Source organism: Lactuca serriola, chromosome 2 (genome assembly GCF_051521515.1).
Source record: "Lactuca serriola cultivar US96UC23 chromosome 2, Lser_US96UC23_V15, whole genome shotgun sequence".
Classification (NCBI taxonomy): Eukaryota; Viridiplantae; Streptophyta; class Magnoliopsida; order Asterales; family Asteraceae; genus Lactuca; species Lactuca serriola.
In genome coordinates, this window is record NC_136409.1 from 129,691,523 (window position 1) to 129,718,814 (window position 27,292).

A 27,292-nucleotide genomic window follows, 5' to 3' on the forward strand; every position below is an offset into this window, starting at 1 on the left:
AAAAATGCAATTTTTTTAAAAACTAAAATCCAATATTGAGGAGTACCTGAAACTCGATCGTTACACGGGTGGTTCTCCGACGATGGTGGTGATCGGTGCTCCAGCGGTGGTGGAAAGGTAGTGGCGGTGTTAGTGATTTTTTGTGAGATGAATAATAAAAATGAGAGATAATAGAATGGTGGGTGGGATGGAGTTGGAAATTTTTCTTTTTTTAAATACAAAATAAATTATAATTAAATTAAAAATAGTTTATGGAGGTAATATAGTCATTTTAAATATGATAAAGGATGCAACGTGCAAATTTTAGCTAACAATGGATGAAGGATGCATATTTTAAACAAACAAGGAATGGTCCAAATTAATTTTTGAAAATAAGGACTAAACTTGTGTTTTTACACATGGACAAATGCCGATTGGTTTAATTTATCATATATATATATATATATATATATATATATATATATATATATATATATATATATATATAGAACAATTACTCTTACTCTTTGAATGTTTCATCACTCATGTTATGAATAAAGTTGATCACCGTATTCTTTTCCCTGTATTTCTACATCTACATCTGATGGCGTGCGCTTACAAGTATATTTAATAACGAGTTTTTAAAACTTTCCAAGAGCTTTTATGTTTTAAATAAGATCTTCATTCAGCAATACAAACTTAAAGCTTTTATTATAAACAAAAATCTCATAATTAGCTTTTAGCTTTTATGTCATTTCACATCTTTCAAAAAAAGATACTTTACCAAACATTTTTACAAAAATAAACCTATAGCTTTCGGACAAACATGTCACATTTATTGGACATTTCTCCACACCTCATATTAAAAAATATCTCAAAACATGCTTATATGCATTAATCAGGTTTCTATGTAAAATATTCAAGTTATGTGTAAAAAATCTAAACAAAATATACAAACTTAAGATCCATCACCATATTACATGAAAATGCGACAGCAACGTACATATTACAATCCTTGAAAAAAGATTAAAAACACGAAATGAAGTCAACATCCTTCCTTTGTGTAAACGGGTATTTGCCATGTCTTTGTGTTCTTCTTTGGGTCATCAGTGAGGCTTAGATCCGAATCGGTTTCTTTATATGTTTTTATATAAGTTTTGGCTCCAGCCAATATAAGCCTTTCTATCATGAACAATTGGTAATTATTTTCCACTATTGGATCCAAGATCTTGCTATAGTTTGATGAATACGCTACTTTATACCTGAAATATTTTATCACAAACAAACTATTCAATAAACATGCATTTATGCAACAACCTGCTTAATCTTTTTTTTTTTCAAATTTATTCAATTTAAGACCAAGGCTTTGTTTGGTAGACTGGCTGAAAAACCAACCGATAGCTGAAAAACTAGCTGACAAAAATATTACGTTTGGTAAAAACTTCCAGATAAGCTAGTTGGAAGATATAACATAAAATGACATTTAAAAGAATATGTTTTTTTTATAATTAATAAGAGTATTTTACAGAAATTTTAAAAAACCTTATGAAAAACTAGTCTAAGGTTGTGTTTGGCATACCTCAACTAGCTTATTTTTCGAGCTTTTTTAAGTTGTTATGTTTAGGAAGACAAAAATTAGCTTATAAGCTAGCTTTTTAAAAAGCTACTTAGACTGACTTATTAGGAGTTTTTTTAATTTTTCCAAATATACCCTTTAATTAATTATAAAAACACATTCTTGTAAATGTCTTTTTATATCTTTAAGCTAGTTTATCCAAACACTGTTGTTTATCATCTAGCTTTTTTATTTAACAAGATAGTTTTTCAGGTAACAGCTAGTTTTTCAGTTAGTACACCACAGCTAGCTTATTTTTTGAGCTTTTTAAGTTGTTATGTTTGGCAAACCAAAATGTAGTTTATAAGCTAGCTTTAAAAAGCTACTTAGACTACTTTTTTAGGGGGTTTTAAAAAATTTCCAAATATACCCCTTTAATGAATTATAGAAACACATTCTTTTAAATGTCTTTTTACATCATTTTAAAATTTTCAACTAACTTTTCAGCTAGTTTTACCAGACATCATTTTTTTTATCAGCTAGCTTTTCAGCTATCAGTTAGCTTCTATTTAACAGCTAGCTTTTCAGCTAATACGCCAAACATAGCCTAAGTAGTTTTTTAAAAAGCTAGCTTATAAGCTATTTTTTGGCTTGCCAAACATAACAACTTAATAAAAACTCGAAAAATAAGCTAGCTTATCAGCTAAATAACATCTCTAAATAACATCATCTAACCAACTTGAGAAAAAAAAAGTTGAAAAGATAAAAAATTACCTCACGGAAAGAGGGGAAAAGAAATTCGGTGTCTTTTCATTTGATGCGATAAATAACATCCGCCCTTGTGGGACCCACTTTCTGATTCTACAAAGAATAAACTGAGGACGTGTATCTCTATCAAGGTTAGGATGCAGTGTTCTTTCAACACCAAATCTGTCTTTTCTTGTTCTTAAAATATCACCTCTTCGAACATGAATAGCATCATAATCACCAAGAAGTGCCATAATCTGGAGGGCAAAATCGTCATTTTTTCAGAAAAAAAGAAAGGGGAAGATAAATAAACACTGACCTTATGTGCTGCATCTCTAAGTCTTTTTGAAGCCATTGAAGGAAGAAATGAATGTGGTAACAACAAAGAGGTGTGATTTTTTCGATCCTTACATTCCATAAACCTGAATTGATTATTGTGATTAATAATACCTACACACAACAAAAAATAATAAATTCAAATGACACCTAAACTAAGAGAAATTGTGGTTTATGTGGATTTTGTTACCATGAAAGGGGATTTGCAGTTCGATTGATAAGCAGAATCTTGGAGAAGTGATTTCTTTCTTTAAGATCAAATCGAGTAACTCCTTCAACATGAGCAACTCCTCTAGATCCCAATTTCATACTTGTTGACATAACCTGGAAATAAGTTTTTGAATTATCGAGAATTACAGGAACAGTGTTGGATATGAGGTCCAAATCATACAAGGTATCCATTGCACAAGAGCTAGCAGCCCACCTGAGGTGAAGAAGATGAACATGAATTAAGTTCAGAATGTCGTATGGATTATGGGAATCGTGATTTGATTGATTTCACATTTGGGTTTGAAGATTCTGAAGAAGGATTCAGGTTTTTTTATGAAATAGTAAAAGGGAATTCGACTCACCTTTCTTCTGAAGTAACATTATCGGAATGATGTAGAATCCCTTTGTTATTGTGGATTGGATTTATACACATCCTCGAAGGCATCACAAAAGTTCTGCGAAAAGATAAAGAGCAGAAAGAGTAGGAAGATAATCATCAAATTGACGAGATTCATACACACTACAAATAGGATCGATATATACAACAGGGTTACAAAAAGATCATGCCAACTCTACTGGATTCTCCATATTCATCAAATCGATAACGTTGATTAGCAAAAACGAGGATTAAATTGGTAGAATTTTACTCGAGTTTACCTGTGTAGAAAGATTGCTTCCTCGAGAGCACAACGGAGGCTGGACTCCTGATGACCAAGTCCCTCGCATGATTCACAGTGTTTTCCGGGGCAATCAATTCGGTTTCCCCAATATAAGAACTTTTCTGTGTCAGTGCGATGAAGAGATTTGGTGTTGTCGATGAAACGAGAAATGGGGATTTGAAGGGTATTTGATCCAGTTGTTGAGATTAGTGAAGAACAAAGGTAGAGAATGGCGATTGAGGAGATGGCGGCTGTGAGTAGGAAAATCGGGGATCTGGATTTGGGTTTTATCTTTGAGGTTTTAGGGATCGCCATTGTTGCTCCGGTGAAGTGAAGAAAGTGACGATTTGATGTTATAGAGATGCAAACGGAAAGATTTTATATTTTCATTTCATACTTAAATCATATTTAATATTTAAAAACAATAAATAAATTAAAAATAATAATAATAATAATAATAATTTCCTAACTTTTTTTTTAAATAATAATAATAATAAATAACAGATCTAACCATTAAAATTTTAGATCATCGAGCCCAAGAACCCAAGATATTTAAGGTTTGAGAAAAAAATTATAGTTATTTAAGGTTTGTGAAAAAAATTATAGTTATTTTTAGACAAAATTGCAAAAATGGTCCCATATGCATATTTTCTAGGTTTTAGTCCAAACCTTGACTTTTTTTGGGATGGTGGTCCTTTTGAGCTAGTTTACTTTTAGTTTTGATTTATGTCCAAACTAAAAAGACTATTATACCCTTAATGAATTTAATTTTTATTTTTCTTTCACTTTTTAAAATTAAAATTATTATTATTATTATTATTATTATCAAATATAAATTGGACCCACATATCCACCCCCGTCTCTCTCTCTCTCTCTCTCTCTCTCTCTCTCTCTCTCTCTCTCTCTCTCTCTCTCTCTCTTTTTCTCTAACATCCAGACTTCCAGGTATTATAATTTATTCGTTTATTTTTGGAAGTTGTGAGGAGACTCGGCGAGTTGGTGTTTAAACTCGCCGAGTATGGTCGCAGATTTGTGTCCGAGTTCACAGCTGGACTCGGCGAGTTCATGAGTAGACTCGGCGAGTCCACGCTGTTTAATGAAACCCTAATTTCTAGGGTTTGAGACCTATTTAAAGGCCCTTAGGGCCGTCATTTGCGGCCACCAAACCCCAGAAAGAAACCCTAAGAGATCTAGAGCGTTTGTGAGGAAGAAGAGGCCATTCTTGATCCTTTTGTTGGTGTTTTTGCAAGAAGGAGGTGACCAAGGCAAGAGGAGGCTGAAGGAGGTGCGATTTTGGTGATTTCTGAGTTCATAGAGATCATATTGAGGTATTTTGCTCGGACCTTCTTCAGTTTTGGTGTTGATTCTTATTGTTAGGGTTTTCTAACCCTTTTAGAGGTTGGATAACTGGAGCATTTGGTCCCTTCTCGAGTCTATGTTTTGGATTTGGACCCAAAGAGGTCCAGAGACCTTAACCCTTGGAGCTTTATGAGTCATTTTGGGAGCCATGAGCTTGGGATGTTATTTTAGGGGCTAAATCACCATGTTAGACCATTTAGATGCTATATAAGTGTCAAGGTCTTAACTTTACGTGATTATCATGATTGGGAAGCCCAGATCTATGAATGTATGGAACAGATCTGACCTCAGGAGGCCTATGGAGTTTGTGCATGGCATGAACTCGCCGAGTCCGAAGAACAGACTCGGCGAGTAGGATGAGGGTTTCCCGTAAATCACTCAGTGAGTAGACTTGCCGAGTTGGGGAATAACTCGGTGAGTCATGGAGAGTTAGGGGGACTGGAGTTCAAGGCAGAACTCGCCGAGATGTTCTTGAGACTCGGCAAGTTGAGTCGGGGTGGCCCCGCGATTCATGCCAGGTGTGACTCGTCGATTCAGGGGAAGTACTTGACGTGCCAAGAGAGGGACTAAGAGAGTCAGTGGACACGTGTAGACTCGCCGAGTCGCCCAAGTGCACTCGACGAGTCGGGTCAAAGTTTGACCATTGACTTTTGTTGACTTTTAGGGTTGAGTATAGTGGTATTTATGAGAGTATTTACTTTGTGTGATTAGGCAGAGGCTAGATCACATTTCTACCGAGTCAGAGACTTACCGAGACACCTGAGGTGAGTCTTCTCACTATACGTTACCTAGAATGGTATTATGTGTGGACCAGAGGGTCTTATGTGTTATGTATGAGATTATGTGTTATGTGTTATATGTATGTTGTATGATGTTATAGACCGGACCGAAGGGTCCAACGATACAGACCGGGCCGGAGGGCCCAACGAGCTATGACCGGACCAGAGGGTCCAACGAGCTATGAGACTGGAGGGTCCCGCTGAGACACATCTACCGGAGGGTCGTATTATAGCCTAGAGTGGCGTATGTGTTGTATGCGGTATTTTGGGGAACTCACTAAGCATTTATGCTTACAGTTGTTGTGTTATGTGTTTCAGGTACCAGTGATGGGCGCGGGAAGGCGCCGGCATGATTCGTACACACGCACATCGGAGTTTATATATTCTGATCTTGGGGTTTTGTACTGATACAATGTTTTTAAAATGATTGTGAATGATATTTTATGGTTTTTCAAAAGTGAAAAATTGTTCAAATTTTACGGTGTTACACACTCTCTCTCTCTCTCTCCTAAAAACCCACACAGTTCTACTTAGAAAACACACACAGGAATTCAAACTTGGAGTCAGACCCAAAACTTTCTTGACTGTGAATGCCACTGGAGTTTCCACTGGAGAGAGGTAGAAGACGAGACTACTTCACAAATTCCATTGGCACATAATCAACCATATTCGACAGCAGCTACTGTACATCCCTCTCTCACCATTTTCATACCATAATCGAAGTTTCCACCGTAGCCGATCACCATAGTCGGATTGTCACCGACCCCGTTGCAACTTTTCCATCTTTCTCTCTCACACGTCTGCTTAGATCTGTTTGTAACATGCCAACAGATGAACCTAATCAGATATGTCTGTAACATCCTTTTCTTACCATTGTCGGACCGCCACTGTAATCAAACCTAGTAAAATTCATTCAATGTTCCTCCTGATGAAGATTTGTTATATGCTAGCAAAGAATATGTCTTCAAGAGCGCCCATGATCATATCACTTTCGAGATATCATGTAAGATATCGAGCTCCAAAGCTGCTCTCGTATCCACTCCTGCAATTGTAGATGTATCCTAAAACCTAGATCCTAACATAAACTGTACTTTTAACTTGAACGAGCAAAACAGCAAGGGTGTTACACATCCACATCCCAACCGTTCTAAGAAGAAAATATCCCGATCAAGAAAATTACCAGGGTCTAGTGGAGTCAAAATCGAGGAAAAAATCATTCAGCAACAGCTCTCTACTCCAGATGTGGTAGAAAGGATTTCGAATTCTTCAATTTTCAATCCCTAACCTGGTTGAAGAAACTGTGAGGAGTTATTTACCATTGTTAAAAGGATTTGCTCGACTCACAAAACATGGGTGGTGACAATTTCAGGGGATTTAGCTCAAGAGGGATAAATTTTGATCCTTTTTCACTTTTCGAACGATTTGTTGATGTCTTCATATTGATCTGAGTTTGATTTTGCTCCATGGCTGTGATGGCAAATGTGCAAATAATTCCAAGGAGCAACTGGGTTTTTAGATTGGGTGGAGTTTAATGGAGATTGAGGTGTATTGAAATAAACGTAAAGAGAGAGAGAGAGAGAGAGAGAGAGAGGCCCAAATTAGGTAATTATTTTATTTTTCATTTAAATTAAATAGAAAAAGCATAAAAAAATATATCAGAATGGCAGAATAGTCTTTTCAGTTTACTGAAGGACCAAAAACACAAAGAAATTAGCTCAAAAGGACCACCAATCCAAAAGAGTCGTGGTTTGGACTAAAACCCCAAAATTTTGCATACCACGGGGACCATTTTTGCAATTTTGTCTTATTTTTAAACTTTCAACAGAATAAAGATTTCAGTTATCAATGATCATGCATTTAGTATCAGGTTAGTAAATATTTTGGATCAAACAATACTACGATTTCTAACAATTTTTCTAAATCAAGTCCTTGAAAATAAGTTAAAATTTTAATAAGACCGGACGATATGGACTGCGAGGAGAGGTGCGGGACGTTTCCCGCACATGGGGAACACCGCACCGTGGGTGTGGGTAGGCTAGCACGGGAAGAGGGTGGGAGGTGGGGATCCCGCGTTCTCACTCCTCACATGATTGGTCCGTTATTATTTTTTTCTTTTTATATTTTTTTTATTGTAACGGTTGATCCCAACGGCTATATAGTTGTTAATATATATATATATATATATATATATATATATATATATATATATATATATATATATATTCATAAATTATAAATACCACAACATCCAATCATTTTTTTAACTTATACCTTATACTTCTCTCCAAAAAATATTATTCAAAATGTCATCATCTTTGTTAATAAAATGCTTTTTATTTTTAATTAAGTTTTATGTGTAGTATTAATTTGAAAATTATAAATCATAAAAAAATTTAATTTTGTTTAATAAAATAAAAAGTGAGGGAAGGGCTTCCCACCCATTCATTGGGTTTTAAGTTAGGGAAAAAAAATGAAGGAAATAAAGGCATGGCCCACAAAAAGTAAGGGAAACTTTCCTCCCACACCACACCCTCCGGTGTAATACAAACTAGTTGCAACAAATAGGGGTGTTCGTTTGGATGGATCGGTTCGATCTGATCCAATTAAATAAATCCAAATTGATTTCGGTTTTCAAAATATTGATCCAAATAGTCCAAACTAAATTCAAATCCGATCCAATTACAATTCGGTTGGATCAGTTTTTATAATTCGGTTTTCAAAAACCATAACATTTTAAAAGGACATAGAATTATAATATGATCTAATTTTACAGAAGAAGCAAAAACAAATTATTTACTTGTGATTTAAATTTATAAACAACCACTAAGAATGCATATTATAGTTTATTATTTAATAGATAAAAAAACTTTTGAGAGAAAGTACATATTAATGTCTTTTATTAGGTAAAACATTTTGAACTTATTTAAATATATATATATATATATATATATATATATATATAATTAATAAATAATTATAGATATATTAAAAATAAATACATAACAAATTGTTATTCGGTTTTTTGGACAATTCGGTTCTTATTTTATAACCAAAACCAATTTGAAATCCAAAAGAATAATTCGGTTTTGTTGAAAACCAATCCAAAAATCCGAATATCCGAACCAAATAGTCAAATCCAAATTGTCCAATTGGACAATTCAGTCAGATCCAAATAGTGAACAGCCCTAGCAACAAATTGAGAGTAACTTCTATGAATATTAATAAGCATCACATGTTTTGATGCTCCTGACACGGAGTTGACAATCTTAAAAAAATGACTTGAGTGCATGTAGTTTATTTTAAGCAAAGTAGGTGTGTTAAAGGTGATTTTCATTTATGTATAACTAAATCATTTTTAATAAATAAAGATCTTTTTGTCATATGTCACATTCTTATTTATTTTACCACATGTAATTTTATGGTTATTTCAAATTAATTTTTATTTCACATGTTATTTTATGGTTTTTTTTTATTTTATTAAATTGTAGAAAGTATTTATATTCAATAATAAATGTATATCAATTTCATTAATGAACTTTCCTTCTAATTTAAAATTATCAAATTAAAGATTCATTAATTTTCTTTATTTATTTATCTAAATGTAAATTATTTGTTTAAATTCAAAAGAGAAAAAAAAAACATTTTAACTTTTATAATTTAATATTTTCTTATTTTTCTTATAATTTGTTTTAGAATTTTGTATTTAGTTTTTTTTTTAAATAAACTCATATAATACATGGGTCTCTCACCTAGTTAACAGGATAAAACAAGATGTTGAGGTAGAACAGACTAAAATGCTACAACCATTTTAATATTGACCAAAAAACGTAGCTAAAATTACAAGAAAATCGCAGATAGTTAGATGCCATATTCTATTTATCGGTCAAAATTTGAATAAAAAATAGAGTAAATTATAGAATTTTACTGTTATTTTTTAAAATAATGACCATTTTGCTCTATAGTTTGTTTAAATTCCTAGTTTTAGTCCCTATTTATTACAACTAATATGTTGTATCCCTATGATTTGGAGAAATTACACTATTGGTCCCACCTTCGTTAAATCTAACGGCTTAACTTTTATTTTTAAAATAATGATCATTTTGTCCTTAATCTAAAATAATAAAAAGACTAAACCATAAGGACCAGCCCATTAAAACATGTAACTAAAAGGACCAGATAAGTAAAACTCTAACGTAATATATCTTTCCCTCCTACTATCGGTAACAAGCAACAAATCCACCGTCTCCATCTCTATGACCAGTAGCAAAGTTAAGAATTTTGATACGGAGTACAAACATTACAAAGATTTAAAGTCGTAAATCAGAATATATATATATATATATATATATATATATATATATATATATATATATATATATCAAAAGTTACAGTTGAATCTGCCTAGTCTTTAGGTCTTGAAATCGATCAATGATATTGACATCAAAAACTTGTAGAAACATATTCTTCTAAATAAAAGTGACTAAACTATAATTTAAAATTTGATCATTTATGTTATTTCGGAACTTATTCTCTCTACACTTGTTATAGGAACAAGAAAAAGATACAGTATATTTTATGTAGTTATGCAATCGCATGCATTAAAAATATTGTACAATCCTTTGGCTGGGAATACCAGGGGCGGAGCTTCAACGTTTAATTCCCGGGGGGAGGGGGGGGAATATAATATGTATAAAAATTGGTAAACAGGGGGGGCCACAGCAAAAAAATTATATTTTTGGGCCTAAAATGTATAAAATAAAACTATAAGGACTATTTATAAATGAACAATTATAAAGAAATGACATATATGTTATAAATGAACAATTATAAAGAAATGGCATATATGTAAATTACACTAAGCTCGACTAAGCTCGCGAGCCTTACGAGTTGAGTATTTTTGTACTCGAGCTCGACTCGATAAGCTACTCGAGTAGCTCGAGCTCGAGCTCGGCTCGATTAAGGTCGAGTCGATTTCGAGTATTTTCCGAGTCGGTCTCGAGTTTCTCACGAGTTGGCTTGTCTCACTTACACCCTTACCCTTGCCCTTATAAAGCTCCACGGAATACAATAACATAAATAACATAGAACATGTTAATAAATAAAGTATTTTTTATATATATAAAACAATTTTTTTTTGGATGCAAACACTCAATGTACCTCTGCCGCAATCTGTGACTCCCTCTCCTCGCCTCTTTCACTACCATCAGCCAACCTCGACACTTACAACCACTTCCCCGCCTCTTCCAACCCACCATATAGAATCCATCGTTGATTAAAAACCTTCCCCATCATCGATTGTTCCAACTCCCAACCATATACCTCTGACACGCCTTCATATGTCCAATAGCCATTGTCACCTGCTTATGTGCCCCTTCACCCACCATTAATGTTCTCTGGTCTCTTCCCCATGTGTCACCCACTGTCGGAATCCCCTTCATGCATCCCTCATCCGCTTGACACCATCGACACTTGTATCTTTCCAGCAATGACAATTCCCCTCAACGCCTCCTCTTCCGATGTCTCTCTATTTTGACGCGTCCCTCTTCTGTGGAAACAATTTGATTAAACCTCCATGAAATTTCAATGGTCTAGATTAATGCCTTGTTGAGAAATCCGCATCGAACATATCTTGCAAGTGTTTGCACTGTAAATGGATATTACAGTTGATTAAGATTCGTTTGGGTTCTAAAAAGGGTAAAATATCCAAGATTCTTTGTATGTTGAGGCTTTGAGACAGATACAAGTTGAATCAATTGAGAATTGTATATTTTTCTAGAATCTGATATAAGTGAAAGGATGCAATGGAGATGGTTGTGCATCAAATCATATATGAATATGGTTTATGGTTTGTGTTTCTACATCAAATCGTCTAAATTTTCATTCTGAAATTGTCTATTTTTGTTAAAAATGACATCTATACTTTGCCACTTTCTTCTTCCTTATATAATTTTTGGCTTGTGTTTATACATGAAATTGTGTAAGATGTTTGGTATCTAGTTTTTGTCTCCTATCCTTTAGAATTCTAGTTTTTGGCTTATAGTTACATTCATTGAAGTCCATAACACCCGCTTCCAAATTGTTGTTTGGAAGTAATGTCTTGATTCGATCAGATTGATTAGAGTAGCATGTTGAAGGTTGAAGATTATTGGAGGAAGTTATCGGTGAAGATAATCGGAGGGGTGATAAGAATATAGGGTGCATAGGTGGGTGGGGTGGATTAGGAACTGGCCTATATAAAAAATAGATATATAATAAGAAATTAATAAACATAAAATAAGGGGTATGTTAGTCATTTACATATTTCTAACTAAAATTTTCTAACGAAGTTAAATGTAAGGACAAAAACTGCAATAATTGGAAACCATAAGGACCCAACCTATCAAGTTTTTAAAAATTGGACTGAAACTGCGAATTAAACTAATCCATAGGGACCATTTATGTAATTTACTCAGAAAAAATATACTTTTGATAAATCACATGTTTAAACTCAAAATCACAATCTAAACGACAAAATTGTCAATTTTGATGGCTATATGAGTCATTTCATAATTTTATAATGTTTGATTATTTCTTACAAAAATAAAAGATTAGGCTAAAAAAATCTCTTAATAGAAAGATTATATGAATCATAATCAAACTATTAAATTCAAGTAAAGGGTATTTGATATTTGTTTTATATGATATTTTGAATGTATTTTGTTATTATCACATTACAAGTCTTAAATCGGGCCCTACTTAAGTTTTGATTACTTTATAGGATACTTTTAGCTAATCTATTTCAGTTTTTAACAACTAATTTATAAAATTAATATAAATGTCAAAAGGTTGCATATATTTCATGTATTGAAAAAAGTTTAGAAGGGTAGTTTGATTTATGATTTCTACAAAACAAGGCTGTCAATGAAATCATGATTTATAATGAAGAAACAAAACAAATAAAGGGTGACAAGAAATAGAATGATTGATGTGTCAAATCGTTTAAAGAGGGTATCATGTAAATCTTCAATTGCACGCAATTTAATTTGCATTTCACAATTAAAATGCAAACTTTAAACCAACAACATTAATAATTACCTATCATGTCATAGACAAAAGAGTGAAGGCATAATGACATGAATGTTTCTTTTAGAATGAACACAACTTAATAGTTTATTAAATATTTTTGCGCTTTTGATAACAAACATTTCAATTTTCTAGTCATACACGTTATGATACTATAAGATCTATAGAGTTGCTTTTAGTTAACTAGGGTTTGCATTTTTTTTTTACCATTTTATCCTTATTGAATGTGCATAAAAAGGGTACAGTTATTTGGTTAAATCACAAATCTGAAAAACGATTTTTAAGTTTTACACATTTCTTTTGCTTTTCATATAAAAATTATCATCAAAACAATCGGTGTTGGGGGTATTTTCTTTAATTGACAAGTTTCATTAAATAGTTCTTAAAAGTCTGTTAAAAGATATTGACCCTATAATCAGCTATCAAAGCCCATCTACGGATTAAAGAAATTGCACTTGGGCCCCTACCCAATGACAAGTAGTTGAAGATCCAATAAAGCCCAAATTTTGAAAAGGTCTAGGAGAGTTTTTGAAAGGGAAAATTTCGTTATTTTAAAAATAAAATTGATAAAATCATAAATTGATTAATATTTTATTCCCTGTTAAAATCATATAATATTTTATTTTCTGTTAAAATAAAAAATAAAAAATTGATTAATTTGAACAAAATGTTAAATAATTAAAACTTTTCTGTACAAATATTTTTAAGATTTTATCAAAAAAAATTCCAAAATAATATTACATCGTCTCAAATTAACTGACCACATTTGACTTTTGAAGTTTTTATTCTTAAACTTTGACTTTAAATATTTTTATTTTCGATAGATAATACTTGATATAAAATATATGAATGGATTGTATTTTAAATTTCTTTTCATTGTTATAAGTTTTATCAAGTATATATAACAAAAATAAAAATATTTAAAGTCAAAATTTTGAAAAAAAAATCAATTAATTTGAAACAGAAGTAGTAAATCTTTTCTAACTTAAAACCCTTTTTGAAAAGCAAGTTTTCAAATATGAGGGATCTTTGTTGATAGAGAAATTAAATATCCTTCTATCTTTTGATCTTATCAATCCTCCTACCCATATAAATAATGACATGTGTCATGTTAATATCCTAAAATATCATAAAATCTCATTAAATAACATGTCACCATTTCATTGGGTAGGAAGATATATAATTTCTCTTGTTTTGATATATGCTAAATAGGTTCATGTAAATAGTTCAACTTCGAGATGACATATTGACATATACGAGCTTAGTGATCGAAAAGTTACTTAAATCTCCTTTTGTCGAACATTTCTACACATAACAGCTACAGCTTTCAGCTAATTCTGTCGAACACACCAAGCTATTTTAGTTTGTTATTGTCTTATGATTTTACTTAAGTAAAAACAAATGCAAGATATCAAGTCCATAAAGTGTTCTTTAACACTAGAGTCAAAAAAGAAAAAAGAAAAAAAAATCAAAACATCAAATGTTAAATCGTGTTTCTTCTATATAATGCTTCTACAAATAGGAGATTGCAAAAAAAAAAAAATAATAATAATTGAAAATTAACAACTACACGATGCTATACTTGTAAACCAAAATGACTTCTCATGTTTTTTTTCTTCCCAATTAAATGCAAACGATCCATCAAGTTATCCAGATAGCTGAGAGGGTCCCACTGCCACGTCACCTCACAGGAAGTAATCTGGTGTCCTACGTGTCACATCTGGCTCCCCCCTCCTTGGAGCTGGATCAAACTGCAATTCAACATTCTCTTTAGTTAGTGTTTCTTTTTTTTTTTTTTTAAATCCCAATAAAGTCAAATATATGGAAAATTTAATTGAATATGTAAAAGATGTTTTACCCTAACTAAATGACCGTTTTACCCTTACATTTCAAGAAACAAATTTCTTTCAACATTAAGTCAACTTTCCTCATTTGTTTTTTCCTTTCATTTCCCAAAGTTGTAATTTTCTCAAATATTTTTTCAAACACCATTTATCCATACAACACTAAATTCTAAACAAAAAATAAAAATTAAAAAAAAAATAGTTTAAATAAAATACCTGAATGAAGGTGTGACCCTTGCAATCGTCTACTTCAAGAATGGAAGCCATGTTCCCACATCGGTAACAATAATTAGGTGCACTAAAAATTGTTACAACTTTTTGTTCCTATTATAATTTATTAAAAAAAATCAGAATAAACAAAACTTTCATTTTTTTTTTAAAAAAAAAATATAAAAATAAAACATTACATGACCCCAGTTGAATCCCTCCATAACCAGCTGATGTGCTCTAGCAATTAACTTCAACCCATTGCTATGATTAAATTGCTCAGATATATCCTGATAAAAACAATAAAAAATAAAAATAAAAAAAAAAAAAACTTCATTAACATTAACACCACAAACAAATAAATAAAAGGGCTAATCTCATAAAAAAATAAAAACCTTATATTTTATGCTTTTTCCAGATTAAACCTCGAACTTTATTTTTTGCTTAAAAAATACCTTGTATTATTTCATTTTTCCAAAAATACCCTCAACTTTTTTAGTTTTTCTCAAAAAAAAATGCCTAAAATAAACTCAATGTTTAATCCGAAAAACAAAGGTTAATCTCAAAAAAGACCTTACATTTTGTGTTTTTTCCAGATTAAACCTCAACTTTAATTTTTGCCTGAAAAAGACCTTGTACTTTTTCATTTTTTCCAATCCGGCCCTTTCAGTCATTTTTTTCAAAAAAAATTGTAAAATGCAAGGGTTTACTTTTTTCAACAAAAAAAAAAAAAAAAGTTGAGGGTTTATTTGCAAGCAAGCATTTAGAAGGTTGAGGGCTTTTTTCGGAAAAAAAATACAAAGTTTGTCTCTTTCAGACAAAAGAATAAAGTGTGGGTTTAATCCAGAAAAAAAAAACACAAAATATGAAGTCTTTTATAAATAGAAATAGAAATAGAAAATAAAAAATAGATACTTGGCCAAAAGTGTATCCAGCGCCACGTGGGGAAATACCCCAACCACATCTGTCATCTGGATCTGACCATAAAAGATCACACATCGGGCCTTCATGTGGAACTTCTTGTACACGATCAAAATTCCTTATGTTATCTAGGGTTTCAATCGAAGGCGATAATCCACCATGAAGACAAAATATTTCCGATTCAACCTATATATATAAAAAATATATATATATTTTTTTAAATTACAAATTCAAATGTTGTATAAAAACTTCTGGATTCAACAACCAACTAACCAATGCTGTGAGTGGAAAATAGTCGAACAAATCTGTAAATGTCTTCCACACGCTTGCGTTCCCATATCTATTCAAAAAATATAACAAATTTAACAGTTTTCTTAGTTTTTTTTTGTAAAATTGTTTATTAACGAGTAAATTACACAAATGGTCCCTATGGTTTAGGGTAATTTGCATATTTGATCCCTAACTTATTTTTTTTAACTTGGAAAGTCATTATGGTTTGTTTTTGTTACACGCCTGTCTTACCTAAAAAGACTATTTTGCCATTGATTTTTTAATTTATTTAAATAAACACACCCCCAACCCCAACCCCAACCCCACCCCCTCACCTTACCTTACCTTACCTAGCCCACCGTTTTTCCCTATTTAAATAATAGTCTTTTTAGGTAAAAAGAGGGACCAAACGCATAACAAAAACAAACAGTAGGGACCTTCCGAGTTAAAAAAATAAGTTAGGGACCAAATATGTAAATTACTCCAAACCATAGGGACCATTCGTGTAATTTACTCTTTATTAACAAGTTAAGCCTAAAAAGTTAAAAGGGGAAACTACTTGTCCAAATACTCAAATTTGCTTATCAAAAAATCAAAAAGTGCTTAATTAAGGAGTTGTTTGATGGGAAATTGTCAGAAAAGTCCCAATATTTTCAGAAAAGTTTCACTTTAGTCCCAAATTATTTTTTTAACATAAAAGTCCCGATTATTTCATTTTGGCTCAAATTAACAAAAAAGTCATTTTTTTCTTTTAACAAAAAATGACATATTATCATGTAAAATCAAATACTCGGGACTTTTCTGTTCAAAAAAAAAAATGGGAACTAAAGTGAAACTTTTCTGAAAATATTGGGACTTTTCTGATAATTTCCCTTGTTTGATTTGATAAAACTGGATCATTAAGTGTTTTGAACGATTCAAACATCTTAATGGTTAAGAGAATGTAGGATTCCCTAAGCATTTAAAGGCTTTTGATTCATTCAGAGGCTGTGTCAAACTCAAACACATTGAATGCTGAATGATTCAGAGGTGACATATAAATGGGGTTTCATTCAGAGGTGATCAAGTCAACAAGTAGAAAGTATTTTGTTTTAGATAACTGAAGAAGAAAGAAAGGGGACTTACTTTCGTAGACATTCATCATAAAATCCATAAACTTGAGTAATCTACAAAAACAAAAAGCAAAATCATTACAATTTTCAACTATTTATATTGTGATTTTAAAAATAAAAATAAAAAAAAAAGTAAATAATACCTGGCGACTTTCATGGTTTCCTCTTAAAATAGTAATACGTTGTGGGTATCGAACTTTTAGGGCAACCAATAACTGAAAGTGTAAAAAACCTAACATCAAAACAATAATAATATAGGATTTATTCAATGAAGTGTGTGTTTTTTTTGTAATATTATTGGATAGATTAGTTTTTCTAGACAAAAAATATTTGGATTTTGATTTAATGTTTTTTGAGTTTTGGGTTTTGTAGAATTAGCTTCTTTTAGTTTCAAGTACTAAAAGACCTAATATTTTGTGTTTTTTCCGCATTAACCCTTAACTTTATTGTTTTCATGAAAAAGACCTTGCATTTTTTCCAATTTGGCCCTTTTAGTCGTTTTTCTCTAAAAAATTTGTAAAATGTGAGGGTTGTTTAAGGAAAAGCTAAAAAAGTTGAGGATTTATTTGGAAACATTTAGAAGGTTGACGGTTTTTTTGTGAAAAAGGACAAAGTTGAGGGTGTTTTTCGAAGAAAAGGAAAAAATATATAAGGGTTTTTTTCATGAAAAAAATAAAGATGAGGTTTAATCCCTGAAAAAAAAACACAAAATATAAGGTTTTTTTATGAGATTAACCCTTATACTTGACCCTCAAATCTTTTATTAATCTTTTGACTAATTCATTTGTTTCGTTTTAATCTCCAATATTAAATGTAATATATTTATTTTATAAAATATGTTATTGTCAAGTAATCACTATTTTAAAAACTATGACATGTGCTTAAAAAGTAACAAATTAGATAATGAGGCTTCACAAAATCATCTCACAAAGAAAACGATAAATTAGTTAATTTTTTAAAGAACAAAAAAAATTCAAAAATGGTCAAAAAATGTCAAATGATTGCAGAAAGTTTTATAAAATTTGGTTTTTGTTATGTAAAGTTGGTGAAAATCTGATGTAGCAAAACAAAAAAAAAATGTTACTTTTTATCCATGTACAAAGGATTATTACAATTTACAAAATATAAAACAATAATACGCAAGAAAGATAGAAGTCAAAAAGTCAAAAAGTCAAAAAAGTCAAAGACTTACTGTCACTGTTTCAACCGAGTAATAACCACGATCAACATAATCTCCCATGAATAAATAATTTGTATCAGGACACTTCAATAAATTAAAAAAAACAAAAACAAAATAGCATCAGTTAAAAATTAAAAGTAGAATAATTTGATTTTAAATAATTGTATAAAACAAAATAGAAAATACAAACCTTCCCTCCAATTCTAAATAGCTCTGCAAGATCATGGAATTGACCATGAATATCACCACAAATTGTCACAGGGCTTTTAACAGGCTGAAACACATTAACACAAAAACAGAACATTTATAATTTCTTTCTGATTTGTGATTTGTGATTTGTGATTTGTGATTTGTGATTTGTTCAATTACAAAAAGATGAAATTTAGTACATAATTTTACTTCAAGTGTAATTGTAGATAAAGTTATACACATGGTAAAATCGAAAACAAGCATACCTGTACATTGCTTTCCACCATTAAAATCTCCTTTGCTTTCTCACATAACAACCTAACCTGCATGTCGTTAAAGAAACAGAGTTTATTACAAAAACATACAAGAATGTCATTCTATAAGAAGCAATATATAAGGTCTGATATGCATCTAACAGTGTAAAGATGCAATTCTTCGAGAGTTATGATCCCTATGGCCTATTCTTACTTCAAATTTCAAAAATGAAACTCCTGAAACTTTAGTTTTGGGCGAAAGAAAGAGCGCTTATTGTTGAAGATCCATGGAGGACAAATAATTTCATCTCAAATAGTGGGAAGTTAGGAACGATTAATTCGAGAAAAAGTTAGCAATCTAAATCGAATTCTTCTTTCGGTATAAATTTTCCAAAACGAGTATGTATTCGAGATATAACATGAATCTAATATGGAGATATCATCTAACAACTAAGTTACCAAAAGATATTTGAAAAAGAAAAGTCGTAAATTCAAACTGAAAACAGAAAGTTTCGAACTTAAATTGAACCAGATCTGATCCAGTAAACAGATCTATGCAAATGAAAACCACAATCATCATAACCCAGCTCAAATGGTCAGATCAGACCCAAATATAACCTAAAGCAACAAATCGTGAAATCGAAATTAACGAAAGACGAATTTAGGGATTATTGAATAACAATAACAATAAGACAACAATAAGAATAATAATAACCTCTTGTTCGGATAAGGGTTTGCATTGCATGAGCTGAGTAATATATTCATCGACGTTGCCATTAGCGCTCGAGACAACTGGAGCCGAGCTCATGTTTGTTTCTTCGTTTTGGGTATTTTGTTAGCCAATAGATTGATACGAAGATCTGAATATTGGATTTTGAATAGGTGAATGATAGATCCAAAAAGAAAATCTGCAAGAATCTTTTGGGTTGGGGAAGAGAGTGAAGAAGAGAGTGGGGGGAAGCGAGAGGTGGTGGTGAAACCAATATGGAAATGCAAATGCAAATGATGGTTGAGAAAACGAAAGGAAACGAAACCCTTGTTTTGTTATTGCCTTTTTGTTTCTTCGATTAAATTAAGAGGAGGTGGGTAAGGCTAAACAAGTCGACCGAGATCCATACTCACAAAAGCTTCAAACTCCATTATCATATATGACTTTTTATTGAAATTTAAAAGTAAAGTATTTTTAGCTAATTTCAAATTACAAAATTTCAAAAATGTTCATGGTATGTATTTTTTTGGAGTTTTAGTTCAAACACCGACTTTTTTGTTTTCGTGGTCCTTTTGAGCTAGTTTCATTGCAGATTTGATTCCTCGATAAATTAAAATGACTTTAATACCCTTCGGGTATTTAATTTTCATTTTTCTTTCATTTTTCTAAAATTTAATAGTTATTTATTTATTTTAAAAATTATTTTAATAATAAAAAAAGTCGGACCCACCTCTCTCTCTCTCTCTCTCTCTCTCTCTCTCTCTCTCTCTCTCTCTCTCTCTCTCTCTCTCTCTCTCTCTCTGCAAATACAAACTCAAGAACACATATTCATATTCATTAACACACACTCAAGAACACATACACACTTCAACTACCGTCCGCCACTACCACCGTATCCTTCACCTCCTTTTTTCTGTAAATTGATTTTTCTGTTAACCTCCACCATCTCCTTATTCTCCACACACACGAAATCAAATCTGATGAAGGATTTTCAGATGAACACCTTCAAGAAGAAAAAATCAGATCGAGTGCTGATGGGTTTTGGTCATAAGACATCCTATGTGCTCATACAAACTCTAATGCTTGGATCTAGGTTTCTCTATTGTACATGCTTTGAATCCAAGACTATAAACCCTAATTCTAGCATATGGAAATCGATATTAACATATAATTAGGTTTAAGATATTACCTTGATTGTTATGTAGCAATAACAATCCCAATTCCTCCTTGAATTGACTTTGGAAGGCTTAGAGTCACAAGTGTCACTCCTCTAATGGCTTACAAACACCAAGAGCAAATGGAGAAGGTATAAAGAGAGAAGAGAGAGGTAGGAATTCGTCCTTAGGACTTCTTGGGAAGGCTTAGACGAATTCATGAGCCTTAGGGGGTTTATATAGGTGTAAAGATTAGGGTTTTAGTCCTTATCCTTATCTAGTTGCTTGCCCACCAAGCAACTATAAGATAAGTCTTAGAAACCCTTATCCTAGTCGAATTCTAAGGCATTATCTCCTTAAATTCGTTCACCCTATATTTAAGATAATCATTACCTTATTTTATAACTATCATATAATTACAATTCAGCCCCTGTAGTTTAATTAATTACACTTGATCACAAAATTAATTCTTAATTAATTATTGACCAATATTAATTAAACAAATATGATTTCTCCTTTAATATATTATTCTTATAACATACCAATAAATCATAATAACCTCTCTCTCTCTATTTATTTCTCCAATCAAGTTGCTTTGGTGAAGGCAACCCAAAAGGACCATGCACCATCGGGTCAAGTACATACCAAAATAGTTATGGACTTAGACACTAATCCAACAGTCTCCCACTTGGATAAGTCTAATAACCATTCTGCGTATGACTTCAGATCCTGATCTGCAATCGTACCTTTCCAAAGCCGCTGTCAACTCTGATCATATCAGATACGCATGTCTTTAGATAAGGGATCATATATTCCTCCATTATAGATATCATATGAGATATGATTTCAAATCATTCTCTTTGTACTATATCTCGATTCCCGATTTATGACAACTGACTAATTGAACAAATCAAATTAGCCCTAGCCCGGCCGAGCATTTACGTTTGTCATCACTAAACCATCGAGGGGCCCAAAGATATCGCTTTTATCCTGCTTTGGATAAAAGGAACGGATAAACTTTGATACAATGCTTGCTTGCACTCACTCACCGAATCACACACAACAATATGTTTTATATTACCAAGTTACTGGTGCGTTTATATATTATCAATGTGCAACCGATTTGCAAGATACAACTCACACATCTCGGTTTCAAGAATATAAGATGTTATCGTCTCACCAATCACTCGTGATACAATTCATAGAGTGATCCAAGTGAGCGTGGGTTTAATCTAATGCTCAAATTCATATTCATAAGCACTCATGAACGTTGCAGCAAACATTTGCTTATGTCTAATACTCTTTTAGACAATCCACACACCACTTCACGATAGTCTTCATTCATATCTACTTCCAACATATGAATGACTGTGGCCCGTTCGAATAATTCAATTATTCTTAATAAATTCAATTATTCTGGAAGTCAAAACATGCAAATGTGAAACACAAGAATAATACTAATCCCATATGACCTCAACCCTTTAAGCATAAAGAAAACACCTTTTATTTATCACCATATTGATTACTCATTATTTGTCGTTTCGGGTAATCAACTTCTTACTTGAATTATTACACTTGTCCCATGCTCTTAGCATGCGCACAATGTTTACCTATGGTTCTTACTTTTGTGAAATAGATCAAATTGAACACATTTCCAATCATTCTCATTTCACAACTCCAAATCCTTTTTCATAAGTGTGAGAATATCAAATTCTTGTTACTTATAAAATATGCTAGATTCTAACATTCTATGCAATGATCCTTTCGTAATGTCACTGCACCAAAGTCACAAAGACTATTGCCAATGATATTACAAACTTCTCTATTGGAGATTGCTACAAGACATTTCCATAGACGTGATGTCTCTCACTCAAAGTACATTCTTTGAACATCCTTTTGCATAAAAGTTTCTAATCCAGACATAGATTTTTAATATTCAATTCCCAATATGGACACGCTTCCATATTTTCCATATGACAACTCATTCTTAATAGAATCTTATCTATTCGTAATGATGTCGATATGGTCCATCCAATATGGAAACATTTCCACATTTTCCATATGACGACTCATTCTTAATAGAATCTTTTCTATTCATAATAATGTCCATATGGTCCATTCAATACCATGCTTCTAACTACTCACAAGCGACCAATCCTCGTCGAACTTTGGATTGTCCTTTGATAGTTGTTTAATTATTTTAGTCAAAACCGGTTCTAGTCCCTTTTCCCTTTAAATGCGCTAGACATTTGGAAAATCTTAGAATGGTCAAACATTAAAGCATTTGCAATCGATCCTTTACCCGAAGCGTATGGGACACGACGCATAATGTTTTATTTGTTATGTTCTCAAAATTCGAATTGTGAAGAGGAATGCCGTAATCATAATCGAAATTTTAAGAACACACTATGTACCCTAGACTAAATTTATTAACATTTCTCAACCTAAACCTTTAGATTTGAAATGAAGCATAATATTCTCTCCCTTAATTATAGCAAAACAACTCTTCAACTATTGCGACTTTGCAAAGTATGACTCTTGTTTTCTATAATTAATATTGTTAACCTTGCAATACTTTCCTTAATAATCATACAATCATAACTTTTATGCTCCCACTATCATGATGATTATTATAAAACATAACATTTATGCTCCCACTAGCTTCGACATGTATTCATAAACATCTTAACTTTCAGAAAAACAATGCTTATTGAATTTCTTAAGTCCATGTTTCTAATACTTAATGCTTTGATAATCTTTTATCAAGGCTTCTTGAACTTATACACCTTTGCCTTAGATAGTTCATATGTGTGTGTAAACAATTGTCAAACCTCACAATTCAAATTATGGAAAGGGATACCGTAACCATAATCGAATTCGAGAATGCAATTTTACAATCACTATCTTCTTAAAATCTTTCTTAGTGAAAGCATTTCCTCACAATCATTTTCATGAAGGAAGAAATCTTATGACACTTAGATTTAAACGGTGTATGTGTTCCTATCCATGTGAATTTGTTAAAACCAAGGTTTATGACAAATTCAAACTCATATGGATCGAACTTTCGTAATCTTGATTTCTTGCCTTATGGTAGCACAGCTGCCCACCATGTCTTCCAAGTAGTTAAGCAACTCACCTTTTCTTATCAATGTACTTTCCATTGATCAAGGTCCTTGCCTTTTATGCATTCCAATGAGAACTCATAGGACTCACATGCATAATTAACTCGATTGGATTAGCACATAAACAAAATAATGTCAACACGATAGGTTGTAAACCTCAACTCATGTGCTAGTGATGATTGATAAGGTTTATTTGATTTGTTCTTGAAACCTTTCAAGACCATTAAGACTCCCACTGACTCCTTGACATATAAGATTCTCTTGTCAAAACATTTCTTGACAAACAAATATTCAAGAGTTAGTGTAGCTTTTATCAAAACTCTTCATAAATTGGTCCTAGTTGGTCTTTGTCTTATCCAAGACATCACAACTTTCCACATTTGATGAATGTTATAAACCTTTAATACTTTTCACTCAATGTTACAATCTTAACTTTAAGACTTGTTTTGGAACGAAGTATGATTGACTTATTGATTTAACCATTTCTTCAATCCTTGATTCCTCTTCTTAAACATACAATTGTACTAAGACTCACTTAAATGATCAATTGAGATATGGTTCTTAATCATTAAGACCTATCATAATGCATAAAAGGTACTCTCCCTTCTTCTTAGAATGGAGAAACTTTTATCTTTCTGCCTACTTGATTCTTCTTATTCGTTCTGCTATTGATTTAAACCTTTTTCAATCAATTCAGAATTACACTTAATCCTATACGTATAATCATATTTACTAAACCTTTAGTAAATCATGACGAATATCTTTGTTACTCTTATGGTGGACTTTGATCAACACACAACTTTGTGTGCTCGATCTCCTAGTCCTTCACTTGACACTTTGTCAATGAATTAGTCTAATTTCCAAATATGAAATTTCTTATTCATCGTGCAACCAAGTTGCGTGATTCCAAATTTCTGTCCAATTGAAACTTTGGGCGATGAGAAACTCTCCCTATTTGGTAAATTCTCAACTTTCCATAAATAACATAATAAGAACCAAATTTGTTATTGCTAATAATAGAAACATTTTAACACCAATTTTTCATATACGCCATTGCAAGGATAAATAAATAAAATTTAAAATCAAAATTTATTTTATTGCGGAAAAATTTGTCCTTACAATGCAATTCATTGAAAAACTTATGCTAATACATCTTTCTTAGCAATCTAACTCTAACTCTAAGTAGTAGCTTAAGAATCTAATCTTCAAGAAATGTGATCGAAATCCATTCCTTCTCGGTTAGATTATGCTCACTTCTTCCCTTAAGCGTCCTTTTTCTTTTCTTCGATCCTACAAAACATCAATTGTAATCTTATTACATTATGTTTTAAGAATCTAGAATAGAAACTTAAAAAAGTTAGTCAATGGATATCACCTAAAGTAGAGCCATACGTTTTGACTCTCCCATCTCTTAGATCTCTTAGGTAAATAGGCAGTTTCGTCTCCAATGCCCTTTCTCTTGGCAATAAAAGCAAATTGACTCTTTTGGAACATGACATGGAACTACTTCAGACATTGCCTTTCTCTTATGATCAAACCTTTTGATCATAGCATGTCTTTCGTTGCCATTGTCTATATCCATAGAGGTCTTGAAGGCAGATTCACCAATCAACTTTGCTTTTCTATTGCGCCAAACCATTGCTGATTCAGCAGCAATAAGCATATAGGTGAGATCTATAAGGGTCACGTCGCGGTTCATCACATAGTACTCTCTTACGAACTCACTACATGAGTTACGAAGTGACTGAAGAACCCAATCAACAGCCATCTCCTCACAGACAACAGATCCCAACATTCTTAACCTATCAATGTGTGACTTCATCCCTAGGACGTGTGCACACACCGACATTCCTTCTTTATGTTTACTTGCCAAAAGGGCTTGAGTGAGCTTGAACTTTTCAAGCCTTTGAACTTGTGGGTTAGGAAGAATAATTGGAGGAGGAGGAGGAAGTGAAGTATGATCTCTTGTTCCTCGATCGAATCGTGGAATATCATCTTCATGTGGAATACTTATTCCACGGGATTTGAGAAGACCATAGTTGTCAAACTTTGACATCTACAAAACGGGAGAAAACAAATACAAGTTAGATGATTGATTAAGTCCTTAGTAAATCACCCATATGAGATACTAAGGCTAGGACCCAACACAATATTCTACGACTCGGGAGAGGGATGCCGTAACCCTAATTGCAGAATATTTGAAGGTAAGTGAATGACGATTCACTAATTTCCACCACGAAAAATGAAAAAGAATTTTAAGTTTTAAATCTATGAAAACTCCTAGATCCTTTGAGATTCATTGAACTTTCAATGGCATGTTTAAATCTCGATATGCCCCTCTTGTTTGTGACTGGGATGCCGAGGATCACAAAGCGGGTGTGAATAACCATGCAAACTTACATGGTGCCCTCACATGTTACAGTCACCTATTCGATGTGCCGGTAAACCACACACGCTCCACCGAACTATGACAAACATTGAGTCACCCTTTGCTACCTTTGCTTAGAACCATTTAGTGTGCCGGTAAACCACACACGCTCCACTAACGTCTTCGCAAGGGCACAAAGTGTAATTTCATGGAATTGCATCAATTCACTTTTGCCTAAGTAACTAAGATTAGGAATTTTGAAAACATTTAGTTACTTTTATAATTCATTATACTTATAATGGAAGGTTTCATCCTATCCTACCCGTTCGGCTAACGACCCTCCACTAGTCAAGAGTGCGGTGGGTAAGAGTGGATACCCATTCAATCGTCATTTTATAGGCAATTTCCTTAAACACCCCTTATAGACCAGCTTCGTGAATGATGCCTACTAACGGTAAGACTGACTTTTACTCATACATATATGTAATGTTAGACTTTTAATGTTATATATAGTATAGGGTGTATTTTATACTTTTAAAATATTAGGTGGTCAAATTTAACAATTATACCTTTAATTCAATTAAATTGTAAACCAAAACTTTTATGGATTTATTAAACCTCTATTAATTATACACCTTAATTAATTAATAAAACCATAAGGGTGTGATTTGAACTTTTTCAAAACTATACTAGAGTTTTAGAATTTAACATTCCTAATTAAACTTTTAATCAACTTTTAAATTCCAAAACTTGAGGGCAAGTTTTGAAACATTTCAACACATTAGGGTTTAGAATTTAAATATACATCAAAATTAAACCATTTAATCAAAAATAAATTCCAAAACTTGAGGGCAAGTTTTGAAACATTTTTCAAAACATTAGGGTTTTAACTATTTAAATTTCAAAACAACAAAACTTTGGGTTCAAATTTAAACTATAAAACCTAAAAGGGGAAAATATGAAACTTTTCATAACAACAAGGATCAAATAACAAATAATATAAATTAACATTTAATTACATAATTATCCATATTTGATTAATTTAATGATTTCTTGCAAAACAATTTATCAATTTACTCAAAATAATTAATCAATTATCACATAAGGAAACAATTATCTTATTAATTGATAAATATCTTCAATTCGATCAAAATTTAGTCAAATATATCATATAATCGGATTAATATTGATCTAACATGATAAGGTAACTACCTATAAGCATAAACAACAAGAAATCCCGAAGTACCCTCCATCTGACGGGTTGACTCGTCGAGTC

At 32.1% G+C, this 27,292-nt stretch overlaps 2 protein-coding genes across 2 annotated transcripts; both read right to left on the reverse strand.

The window, feature by feature from the left end:
• Positions 1-849: 849 nt before the first annotated feature.
• LOC145086794 (uncharacterized) lies at positions 850-3,850 on the reverse strand. Its single transcript, XM_079024632.1, has 6 exons — positions 3,485-3,850; positions 3,190-3,282; positions 2,808-3,041; positions 2,601-2,703; positions 2,309-2,538; positions 850-1,241 (listed from the first exon to the last, which is right to left on the reverse strand). The coding sequence occupies exons 1-6, from the start codon at positions 3,799-3,801 to the stop codon at positions 1,025-1,027; spliced, it is 1,194 nt and encodes a 397-aa protein (XP_078880758.1). The 5' UTR covers positions 3,802-3,850; the 3' UTR covers positions 850-1,024.
• A 10,317-nt stretch (positions 3,851-14,167) lies between these two features.
• Positions 14,168-19,673, reverse strand: LOC145086795 (serine/threonine-protein phosphatase PP2A-2 catalytic subunit-like). The gene is made up of 11 exons (XM_079024633.1): positions 19,379-19,673; positions 18,676-18,732; positions 18,411-18,494; positions 18,233-18,304; positions 17,184-17,255; positions 17,054-17,094; positions 15,932-15,998; positions 15,653-15,844; positions 14,938-15,027; positions 14,747-14,854; positions 14,168-14,437 (listed from the first exon to the last, which is right to left on the reverse strand). Exons 1-11 carry the CDS (start codon positions 19,469-19,471, stop codon positions 14,372-14,374), a joined length of 942 nt encoding a protein of 313 aa, XP_078880759.1. The 5' UTR covers positions 19,472-19,673; the 3' UTR covers positions 14,168-14,371.
• Positions 19,674-27,292: the final 7,619 nt, after the last annotated feature.

What these genes read in the sequence shown, in the direction of transcription:
- LOC145086794 (XM_079024632.1), bottom strand. Translation starts at nt 3,801, where the DNA reads ATGGCGATCCCTAAAACCTCAAAGATAAAACCCAAATCCAGATCCCCG. An exon ending in ACTGCAAATCCCCTTTCATG is followed by an intron (nt 2,704 to 2,807) that starts GTAACAAAATCC and finishes TAATCAATTCAG; the next exon opens with GTTTATGGAATGTAAGGATC. An exon ending in TTAGAGATGCAGCACATAAG is followed by an intron (nt 2,539 to 2,600) that starts GTCAGTGTTTAT and finishes TTTGCCCTCCAG; the next exon opens with ATTATGGCACTTCTTGGTGA.
- LOC145086795 (XM_079024633.1), bottom strand. Translation starts at nt 19,471, where the DNA reads ATGAGCTCGGCTCCAGTTGTCTCGAGCGCTAATGGCAACGTCGATGAA. An exon ending in TGGTGGAAAGCAATGTACAG is followed by an intron (nt 18,495 to 18,675) that starts GTATGCTTGTTT and finishes AATGTGTTTCAG; the next exon opens with CCTGTTAAAAGCCCTGTGAC. An exon ending in CTGGATACACTTTTGGCCAA is followed by an intron (nt 15,028 to 15,652) that starts GTATCTATTTTT and finishes TGTTTTTATCAG; the next exon opens with GATATATCTGAGCAATTTAA.